At 39.0% G+C, this 12,197-nt stretch overlaps 1 protein-coding gene across 5 annotated transcripts in view; it reads right to left on the minus strand.

Annotated features, from left to right (window-relative positions):
* Positions 1-12,197, minus strand: part of MPP7 (MAGUK p55 scaffold protein 7) — a 344,361-nt gene that overhangs the window by 86,509 nt on the left and 245,655 nt on the right. For all 5 annotated transcript variants that reach the window (XM_074946145.1, XM_074946146.1, XM_074946143.1 and 2 more), the window contains 2 exons: positions 10,165-10,296; positions 3-84 (listed from right to left, as the gene is read on the minus strand). In XM_074946145.1, the coding sequence (XP_074802246.1) occupies positions 3-84; positions 10,165-10,296 (214 nt within the window). The remainder of the gene's footprint in view (positions 1-2; positions 85-10,164; positions 10,297-12,197) is intronic.

The raw sequence follows: 12,197 nt of genomic DNA on the forward strand, positions 1-12,197 counted from the left end.
ACCACTTCTGTCTGCAGCTCCTCCTCGCATTATTCTAGCCACTACAATCGCACCAGTATGTTCATCCCTTTTAATAGTAGCCCCCTTTGGGGGAGAAAAAAAAAAAGAAAAAAGAAAAGAAAGATTTTGGTAAGCCTTAGCATGATTTAAATGCACTGGACTAGAAAACATTTAAAATGTAAAACTGCAAGCTGTAATGATGTATACTGTAGTCCAAAAATAGAAATGGCACCTGTTCATAAAAATGTTATGACTTGAAATATAAGTAATTAATGAATATTACATACACATTTTTGTTGTTTGTATCAGGTTGATAGCTATCTGTCTCTTGTTCTATCTTATACAATCGGTCACTTGTTCAGTTCTTTTCAGGAGGCTAGCAATAACCCATCCATTTTGTACAGGTGTGATATTTGTACTCAGGACATGCCTACACTGCAGTAAAACACCTGTTGCTGGCCTATGTCAGCTGACTTGGGCTCGCGGGGCTTCGACTGCGGGGCTATAAAATTGCAGTGTAGACATTCAGGCTCAGGCTGGAGCCTGGGCTCTAGGACCCTGTGATGGGAGCAGGTCCCAGAGCTCAGTGTTCAGCCTAAACCCAAATATCTATGCTGAAATTTGATAGCCCCATGGCCCAAGCCATCTGACACAGGCCAGCTGCAGGTGTTTTACTGCAATGTAGACATATCCTTATTATGCATCTGAGGGGAACCTGAAAACAATATAATTTTGGACTTTAATATTTCCCCTAAGTGTACAGGGCTATACTATTTGTATAGTCAGCCTCTAGACTTGCACTTGTGTACTGCTAAAAATTGAAAAACAATATATATATATATATATATATATATTAGTAAAGTTCTTGCATAGAAAGAGGCCATGTTGCCAAACACACGAAATGTTTTTTGTGCATCTTTAGCTAACATTTATGCCTTTAAAACAAAACACACACACACACAGGCGGCTACTTTGTTTTTTCACAAAGGATTCTTTAAGAATCATCCAAGAAACAAAGATTCTTAAAGAATCCTTTGTGAAAAAACAAAGTGGATCATTGCAAAGAAAATACTTTAGAAATTTTCAGGTGTATGAGAGGTGTCTCAATTTATTTAGTTCTTGTACCTATTTCTTAACTGTGAAAACAGAGTTATGACATATACAGAAAATGTCTCATGTCTCATTCAAAATTGAATTTTGAACGAAAAACCCATGTTTAAAGAAAAGAAGAAATGTTGACATTGAAGAATTATGTTTTCCATAACTCCCCTCCCCTTTCTAATAGATTAAGGACAGCACAGAATAACATATTGATGTATAACATTGAAATATAAAATGAAGAATTGTTAATGGTAAGATGAAAAGCTTCCAATAGCTATATTTTTAATTATTTGTAATTATGCATAGTGAATGGTACTGATGAGGTAACACTTAGGCCAAGATTTCGGTGGCATAAACGTGGTTTTGCCAATTCTTCTTTTACATAAAATTGCTTATGTGTTTAAAACATTATTGCTGACAGAATAAAGGTAACATGTTGTGTTGGAAGATGTAAGTACAAGATACACAAACATTTAATAATAAATACCTCCCGCCTTTTTTTCTCGGAAGACCCAAGGCAGGATGACAACAACATGACCCAGAAACTGCAAAACCAGCTGGAAAAATACAGAAGTTGAGCAATTGAAGCTTGTGCATGTGCAATGTGTGGGTTACCTAAAATCCAAAGGGCTGATGTGCTAAAAGCCAAATGGATAAAGACTAAGTAATCTGCAACGTAGAAACACGTTAAAGACCAAAGTGAACATGGCCCCAAACTGAAGAAACACCAGACCAGAAACTGAAGAATGAGACTGAAGGACCAGACCAAGGGATCAGAGAAGGCAACAATTATCATGGAAGGTGGAAGAACTTCCCGGTGCCCCAGAATGCAGTAACTTGGGCCTGACCAATTCTGTCTGGTCTGTTATTTGCCTGGCATAAACGTATGTCCAAACACTATAGGTGACAATAATTCTGTCTGAAATTGTATAAATAAAAGCCAAACTTGATTACACCTAAATTGAGTGGATTTGTGATTCAGTGTCCCAATTTTTAACACTTGTTGACCCTATTCTGTGGATAGGGCTTCAGGCAGCATGGCTAATTGAACTGGCAGTTTTTACAAGTGTTAAACATCTATTTTTTGGAAGAGGTTATTTGAACACTAACACACACTGGAAAGAAAAACTGTTGGCAGACACTTTCAACTTTTCACAGTATTAACTGTCTAATGTTGACTTGGTCAATGCCCCCTTCCATTATTTGCAATATTGCTGCTGATCAATCAATGTTATAACTGTCCAGGAATCTAACTGTCACTTTTCCAGAAAACATTCTACCTTTTTCATTAGTGAATCCGCATTTATTTTCACTTCTCACTCAAAATCTCACATTCTGAAATGTGCATCAGTATCAACTGCTTAGTGTTATCTTGTCAAAGAAGAGTTACAGTTGAGGTCAGAGTAAGTTGTTTATGATAGATAGATAGATAGATTTTTCTTTTCTTTCTGCCTTTCTTAGTTTGTCATCAAGAAAATAAAGCAGAGTAACATGTGCATCACTGTTTCAAATGTGAAGTACTTCAGGAGCACAAAGGTGGGAAAATGTACACGTAAGTAATAGGTGTCAAATGATTTGTACGTGTTTAACATTTTTAATGGTTGTGAGTAAAACTTACCTCTAAAAACTCAAATCTAAAATAAACACAATATTTCAAATGCCAAGTGGGAGATTGATTTGTATTTGTTTATTACACACAGGCTGTATTTGCTGTGAAAAAGAAAATTCCCTAGAAAACTAATCACCACCGCATGTTCAGAGTCTCTTTGGTAGAAATTCTGACAGTAGTCACCACTCTGTAGTAAAATTCTGGATCTGTGTATTGCACACAATATTACATTTTATATTTATTTGTATGAAATCCTATCTCTAAGCAGTGCATTCTTTCTGTAATTTGCTAAAAATCTGCTTTTATATTTTTATAATATAATTATATTGCTATGACATTTGCTTGAGTTCTTTATTACGATTTAATTTCAGATGAAAATATGACTGGGAGTTAGAAAAATTACGAGGATTTTACTGCAATTATTTTAGCCAAAGTTTTAAGTGAGTATTTTTTATACAGGAAGCAAATACTACTCATTTTATCAATTTATATAGCCTTGTAGTTGAAGCCCCATGAGCCACTTAGAATCCCATCCACTGTGTCAGCTGACTTGAGCTCATGCTTGTGGAAAAATAACATCCACTGCTACATTAATACATCTACTCTATCTCAATCCTAAGCTCTGGCACCACAGTAACAGATGTTAGTCTGAAGCTTACTTCCAATAACTGGACACTAACCAGGTGCCACAGGGCAGTCCCACGTGGCATGCCGTCCTGTGGCAGGCTGCTGCATGACAGGCATGCCTGCCTCAGTTTCCCCTCTCAGGTTACCCAATAACTTTCAGGCAAGAAAGTCTCAATACTATCCTTCCTTAGGATCAAATTATTAAAAAACCTTGTGCAAATGATCCAGAACATAAGTCTCCAAACATGCAGTCCATTTTTCACTGCAGTGCAGGCAATAATTAAAACTTAAGCTATCTCGTCTCTGGATGCCCCACATATGACACAACGGTGACTTTGACCACAACCGGACCCTCTGACAGTCCTCCTCTGTCCTTGTACCAGGACAGCCACCCCAGCCCTTGCAAATGGAGTGCAACCTTACTTTACCTGAGCAGGAATCCTCCCACAGCCTCTGTTGGGGAGCTTCCTTCACTCCCTCTGGCCCTCTTACAGTTTCTTTGGAGTACAGCTCTCCGGCTTGGAAGATGTCAGAGGGTAAGCTGCTCTACTGCTCCCCTGCCTTCAGCCCTCTCCGTCCCTTGATTTGGACTCTCCAGCTTAGAGCCTGCAGGCAACCCCTCTGCGTCTCCTTCTGCCTTCAGCCCTCTCCAGTCCTCTGGCCGTGGCGATCTGGCTTGGAGACACTAGCCAACAAACGCCTTTCACTGCTCTTCTTGCCTTGAGCCGTCTCCCAAGAAATACCTTCTGCTTCCTTCTAGGACCTTCCTCCACTCCTCCAAGTCTCTGGCAGCTCTCATCTGCCCCTGGCTGAACCAGTCTGCTCTGACTTACTGGGTCTTCCTCCCACACCCAGGTGCCCTGATCCTTTGTAGGCCAGATGCTGCCCTGTCCTTTTAATCTGCCGAACTGACAGCACCTGTTCTGTCACAGGGAAGCTGACCCTACTTCATTCAGAGGCCAGCCACTCTGCGATATCAAGGTTTTTAAGTAATAAACATTCTTCCTGAACAATCAACCATAAAATTAAATCAATGGTGAACTGCTTTTCTCAATAGATTCATAGACTCCAAGGTCAGAAGGGATCATTGGGATCATCTAATCTGACCACCTGTATAAAGGAAGCCAAAAACTCTCCCAAAGTAATTCCTTTTGAACTGGATCATATCTTTAAAAAAAAATATCTAATCTTGATTTAAAAATTGCCAATGATGGAGAATCCACCATGAACCAAAATAAATTGTTCCAATGGTTAATTACTTTCATTGCTAAAAATATATACCTCATTTCCAGTCTCAATTTGTCTAACTTCAACTTTTAGCCATTGGATCTTGTTATACCTTTCTCTGCTAGACTGAAGAGCCCATTATTAAATATTTGTTCCCCACATAGATACTTATAGACTTATCAAGCCACTCCTTACCCTTCTCTTTGTTAAGCTAAATAGATTGAGCCCCTTGAATCTATCACTAAAAAAGGTTTTCTACCCTTTAATCATTCTTGTGGCTCTTTGAACCCTCTCCAATTTATCAGCTTTCTTCTTGAATTGTGGAACCAATTTAACCAATACAGCTTTCTTTCTCAATTGTGAGATTATGCTTATTTATATATCTAGTAAAGTGTTCTTAAGTCAAATAAAAATACAAGACTTCTCCGATACAACCATCCACACAGCACACAGGCTGCCACCCCTCATGCAAAAAGATATAAAAGGAGGAGGTTTTACAGTCTTACTCTAAAAAGAAAAGGAGTACTCTTAGATTTAAACATCATAGGAAAGATAGCTGGGCATTCTCAGAAGAAGGCCTTGGGTTATGACTTTCGGATTCCATCCTGGTTTAATGGAACTCAGCATTTCGACTTCTAGAGTAAGAGTTTGAGTAACATCCACTGATTGGATCATTGGATGCATTCAATGGAAAACTGAATGCATCAGATTAAGTGAGCTGTAGCTCACGAAAGCTTATGCTCAAATAAATTTGTTAGTCTCTAAGGTGCCACAAGTATTCCTTTTCTTTTTGCGAATACAGACTAACATGGCTGCTACTCAAACTCTTACTCTAGAAGTCGAAATGCTGAGTTCCATTAAACCAGGATGGAATCCGAAAGTCATAACCCAAGGCCTTCTTCTGAGAATGCCCAGCTATCTTTCCTATGATGTTTAAATCTAAGAATTGTTAAAATCACTACAACTAGCATGTGGGGAAAGAGGTGATCAGGTAGCCAGGAACCTTAGCTTAAAGACCAAGGACAACACTTAGAATTGACCCTGGAAGCAATGGGAAGCCTGTTTGCTGAAGAAGAATGGGTGTAATATGTTCTGTGCAACTAATACCACCAAAACCTTGTCTTTGCTACGAAAAAAATGGTGTGTTTCTAACTCAAGTAAGCTAACTTGAAGTAAAACCCCAGTGATGACAAGAAACGCCCAACCATCCCATTGGGTGTAAAACTTGATCGGAACTGCATGGTGATGTACAACCCCAGAGGAGGAAGGTGTATGCCTTGGAATGTAGAGGTGGGCTGTATTTCCTCCAGAGACTCTTCAACTTCCATTGACCAGCCCCTTGCTCTCCCCACCCCCATTAATTTAAGCCTATGCCCAGGCTTTTTGGAGCCTCTTGCTCTTGTTAGCTGCTCCACCCTTCCTCCCTGTAGTTTTAGTATAATTGCTGTTTTAGAATGTTGCGGGTCTAACCAACTGTCTGTTTTGGGGTCAGGAAGGAATTTTTCCGATTGGAGCCAAGTACTTGGAAGCTTGGTGGGTTTTTGTTTTTGTTTGTTTGTTTGTTTGGGGGGGGAGATTTGGCCTTCCTCACAGCATCATGCACCACAGTTGGGTTAAATAAGAGAAATTACTGTTTGGCATTTGTAGTAATGTTTAGTTCATCACAACTTGCGGTCAGCGTCCATTAAGGATAAAAGCCAAAGGGCCAGCTCCCAAAGGTAAAAGAGACCTGGGATTTCACTGTACCTATTGAAGGGACAAATATTTTGAATCATAGAAGATTAGGATCGGAAGAGACTTCAGGAGGTTATCTAGTCTAATCCCTGCTCAAAGCAGGACCAACCCCAACTAAATAATCCCAGTCAGGGCTCTGTCAAACTGGGCCTTAAAAACCTCTAAGGATGGAGATTCCACCACCTCCCTAGGTAACCCATTCCAGTACTTCACCTAGTGAAATAGTTTTTCCTAATATCCAACCTAGACCTCCCCCACTGCAACTTGAGGTCATTGCTCCTTGTTCTATCATCTGCCACTACTGAGAACATCTTAGCTCCATCCTCTTTGGAACCCCCCCTTCAGGTAGTTAAGGGTGCTATCAAATCCCCCCTCACTCTTCTCTTCTGCAGACTAAATAAGCCCAGTTCCCTCAGCCTCTCCTCATAAGTCACGTGCCCCAGCCCCCTAATCACTTTCCTTGCCTTCCGCCGGCCTCTCTCCAATTTGTCCACATCCTTTCTGTAGTGTGGGGCCCAAATCTGGACGCAATACTCCAGATGTGGCCTCACCAGTGCTGAATAGAGGGGAACAATCACTTCCCTCGATCTACTGACAATGCTCCTACTAATGCAGCCCAATATGCCGTTAGCCTTCTTGGCAACAAGGGCACACTGTTGACTCATATCCAACTTCTTGTCCACTGTAATCGCCAGGTCCTTTTCTGCAGAACTGCCACTTAACCAGTCGGCCCCTAGCCTATAGCAGTACATGGGATTCTTCCATCCTAAGTGCAAGACTCTGCACTTGAACCTCATCAGATTTATTTTGGCCCAATCCTCTAATTTGCCTAGGTCACTCTGGACCTTTGTAGGTCATTGTCCCCTTATGGTACCCTCTACTTCCTTTGTGGGTGGAGAATGAGATTATTCAAAAAAGTGAACTGAGTCCTGGGGGCAGGCTGAAAAGAGCGTACCCTGAGATATGGGTTATATAGTGGAAGCCCTCTAACCTGGCACTGGACCCACTTAAATGGCTGATAGGAGAGAGATAGGGTAGGCAGGGGGAATAGTGTCCCACCTCAGCTTTAATATATTTGCAGCCTTCTGTTTAAATCTATCCCTGTGTATGTCTTCATTTCCCTATACGTCATGATCGATACAAATATATCTTTTATTCGTAAGGAAGACAAGGCCCAAGTGAGCATGCAGCCACTATAGAGCACTAGTTGACTCTTGTGACTGGCCTTCAAGGCTAGCCCATGTACTACACATTATAAAAAGGCAAAGTGGTTTGAAAAACAAGGGCTTCTACTTGTCTCCAAACCTTGCCCATAATAGTTTTTAAAAATGTCCTCAAATATCAATTAATTTGTTTTTAAATGTATGAGTATTTCTGATTTTGCTGAAATACTAAAAAAGAAGCTTCTCTCATGTTACTGCAAGACCTGCCTAATCCAGGTGGTGTTTATAATCTGGCAAGAGCATTTATTTTTATGAATTGTTGAGCCCCAGTATTTTCAGTGGCACATGCAATGCAGCGTCTCATACTGTGCTTTAAAAAGCAAAGACAGTTAAGGTTGGATCTTGGGAGTCTGGAAAATGTTTTTAGTGTTGCTAGCCAAAGGAGAAAGTTAGCCAAAACGGGACATATATAGGTGTAATAGCATAGTTCAATTTAAAATATTTTTTAAAAGGGAAATAAGGAGTTTGGAAACCATATGGAGATCAGAGATTGAGAATGTGGTTAAAGGTACAGTTGCAAGTAGCATGCAAATGTACTGAAACATTAATGCAACTTCTCCAGGAGCCAGACCCTTTTTTGTTTACTTTTATGTCACTTGGTTTCATAGAGATGAGCAGTACTACTCCATCCATTCATCTGCTGGATACTGTTGGTTCCAGAATATTAACAAAATAAGCCCTTCTTTTGCAAGGATTAACAACAAATCAAAACAAGTTTGGCCTGTAATATAGGTTAAGAGTAAAGAAGGTCAGAGACTTCAGATTTATTTTGCATGCTTTGCCTGTTAAATAAAGGTGTATAGCAATCTGGCAATGTACGAAAATGAATACTCCGATTAAACCACATTTTTAATGTGGCCCATATTTTTTAATGTAACCTTTGCTTTAGATAAGAGTGTATTAATGCCTATTTGTCCCTTTTAAATGTTAAATTTCCACACAGCTTCAAAAACTAGTTTCTTTCACTGGTCATGCTTGTTTCTACCTGTTAATCCTATCTAGCACAAGTCAATCACCTTTTCGTTGCTGTGTGTTTGTTTACACAAATCCAACATTAACAATCCTAAATTCTAAGACAGTAAGGAACACTGGCACTTTGCAATGTCTAGTTAGTGTATTCCCTTTCTCCATAATGATAGGCATGCATAAAAATTGCTCCTGAAAAATACACTGTACTTTATAAACATTTCACATAAGTTTCCAGGCATCTCCCTTCCAGCATTACTTTTTCAAAGTTGATACTTTTTATAAAAACAGCAACTTACATGAATAAGCATAACATAAAATCACAATTTTTGAGACCATATTTATTTACTGATCACTAAAACCTGCTACATGTTAAATCTGGCCCCAAAGCAATCTGAAAGTGTTTTAAAAGGTTAAACTTTACGAAAATGGCACAAATTTTGAGATTTTATATTTTTAAGCTTGTGTGACACAAAGCTATTGATATAGACTCAGACAGGTCAATGATGTTTTCAATTAATACTAAAACCAAGTTATTTAATTTGAACTAATTTTATATGGCATACTCAATTTTTCACACCTCTCAGAATTAGAAGTAGATACAATTTCTCCTCTTGACTATTCCTGACACTAAGTCCTAATGTAAGTTTCTTCTCTAACAGAAGGAATTCATGTGATAAAAAAATGAAAAGCTTTGTAAATAGGCATGTGATTTAAATAGTTGGAAAAAAAGATTTAGAATGTTAATACCAAGTAAAATGTTTCCATATGGTCAAACTTTTAACTGTACCTATGGGCCCCCAGAGTCAGTCAATACTAAAATTCGTTTCTTGTTGACTGATGCCAGAGATCTGTCAAGACTGAGGGCATTACTAAGATATCAGCTTAGACAAGCTACCACTGTATATCTAACACAGGCATCACTCTCTTTCCACCATCCTGGGTACAGAATTGCAGCTCTTTAAAAGTAACTTTTACAGATATTTCTTCAAGATTTCTTTCCATTAAACAAACTTTTAGCATAACCTAAAACAAAGAATTTGCAAGTTAGCGGGGGGAGGGGGGTAATTAGCTATATATTACATAACATGAATGTCTACAGCAAATCAGTACAACAATTTAATATTCCTTAAATAATATTTAATATTCCTATACATACTTGGTTTAATTTCATTCTTCCAGATATTCCCATGAAGCTATCAATTTTCTGGTGTTTTAATCCAAACTACAACAACACACAACTTACATTTGCCCAGACTTCAATTCAAGGTATTTACAAATGTGTTTTATGTTCCTTTTCAATATACCAAAAGGTCACATTCTCAATATTAATGCTAACAAGAACAATTTGTGACAAACATCTACATTTCACTGGGGATTCCCTATCATCTTTGCTCTTCAGAACAAGCTCATAGTTCAGGTTCAAGATTAAAAATGAATATTTCATTAATTTCAGTGGCCTGCAGGTGGTGTTAAAACAACCGTGAAGTAAGAATATCAACAAGAAGCTCACCCATTTGAATTACTTCAGTAAAGTGAAGGTGGAATTCACAAGTGCATTACTCAGCATTCTAGAAAAACTTGAAATGATTATTTACTCATATTTCCAGGTAATGCTAGCCATCTTAATCATTTTCATAACTATTAAAGAAAGCAACAAAAGGAAAGATAACTTACCAGTGGTTCCCTGTTTTTGACAAGTCTGATTATTTTTACTGAGTCTTCCTCCTCATCAATATCATCAGGGATGGGAGGCAATACTGGATCATAGTTCTTCTGAGCAACAGTATCATGTACAGAGAGCATAGCCTGAAAATGTCAATGATCAACATAAATATTAGTCTGAAAAGCCTATAAAATAAAAAAGGGAACAATTCATAATCTGAGTGCTGCAGTGTCATAACAATTTCTGTATAGTGCCTGCTATTTGTTTATGCCATTTTAATAGTTTGTTAAACAATAATAAAACAACCCAATAAAATAACTATTGTTAAGATCCACAATGCACATAGCTACAAATTGTGGGTGAAGAAAGGGTGTTTTAAACATAAGTTAGGATGCTGAGCACTTAGTACTATTATTCCAAAATTACAAAAGTTGTAGCCTGGAGAAAAAAAGTCTTGAAGGCAAATTATTGTTTCTTCTGATATAAATTCAGGTGTATCACTGTCACATGGAAGTTCTTAAACACAAAAGGGCAGGGGTGGCCAACCTGTGGCTCAGAAGTTAATATGCGGCTCCTTGTATAGGCACCGACTCCGGGGCTGGAGTTACAGGCGCCAATTTTCCAGTGTGCCAGGAGATGCTCACTGCTCAAACCCCGGCTCTGCCACAGGCTCTGCCTGCACTCCACCCCTTCCCATCCCCTCTCCTGAGCCTGCTGTGCCCTCGCTCCTCCCCCCTCCCTCCCAGAGGCTCCTGCATGCCACAAAACAGCTGATCAGAAGGTGTGGGGAGAAAGGGGGAGGCACTGACTGGCGGGGGTGGGGGGGAGTGGAAGAGCTTATGGGGAGCTGCTGATGTATTACAGTGGCCCTTTGGCAATGTACATTGGTAAATTCTGGCTCCTTCTCAGGCTCAGGTTGGCCACCCCTGCAATAGGGAATGCCATAGTCAGACAAGCAAGATAACTAACTTCTGCCCTTTCTTCTGGAGTGTCAAATGGTGTGGTGATAACTGCTACAGAACTATCTTTCTAATAGGGAGTCAGATGTTAGCAGTTTCTTTGCTCTTCGTTCTTCCGCTCCTTTCATTCCAGTTCCAACAGCATAAATCACTTTCTCACAAAATTCCTCATTGAAATTGGAAAACATACATGAATAAACCAAACCCTTAAGATGTATCAGTACATGTCACTTAATTTTCCAGTTAAACCTATACATTATAGCTGGAACAACAGCAACAACTATGGCTGTATAATTTTTTTTATTAGTATTATTATAATTCTTATTTTACTATAAGTCTCTATTTTCAGTTGCTTATACATTTCTGAGTGTTTCATATTTTGGCCTAACATTTTTGTGGCCAAATATGACTTTTTTTTTTGCAAAGTTTTAGCCAAAAAAAGTGAACTGTTTTTAAGAACGAGTAGACTGAAAATAATACACATCCCCAATCATTTTAAAAAATCCTACAATTTTAAAAATTAAACCACACTAGTGCTGAAATTATTAGGATTATAAAGTTGAAATTTTGCACTGAGTCCTAATTGAGGAGAATGGCATTTTATGGGCACATAAGAATGGCCATACTGGGTCAGACTGATGGTCCATCGAGCCCAGTATCCTGTCCTCTGACAGGATGCTTCAGAGGAAATTAATAGAACAGGGCAATTATCGAGCAATTTATCCCCTGTCATCCAGCCCCAGCATCTGGAAGTCAGAGGTTTAAGGACATCCAGATCATGGGATGTATCCCTAACTATCTTGCCTATTAACCATGTCTGGACCTGTCCTCCAAGAACGTATCTAATTTTTTTTTAAACCCAGTTATACTTTTGGCCTTTACAACATCCCCCAGCAACAAGTTTCATAGGTTGATTGTAGGTTGTGTGATGTACTTCCTTATTTAGTTTCAAACCTGCCACCTCCTGATTTCATTGGGTGACCCCTGGTTTGTGTGTCATGTGAACGGATTCCTTATTCACCTTCTCCACAGCATTCATGATTATATAGATTTCTATCATATTACTCTTACTCATCTCTTTTCCA

The sequence above is a fragment of the Natator depressus genome, chromosome 2, assembly GCF_965152275.1.
Source record: "Natator depressus isolate rNatDep1 chromosome 2, rNatDep2.hap1, whole genome shotgun sequence".
Classification (NCBI taxonomy): Eukaryota; Metazoa; Chordata; order Testudines; family Cheloniidae; genus Natator; species Natator depressus.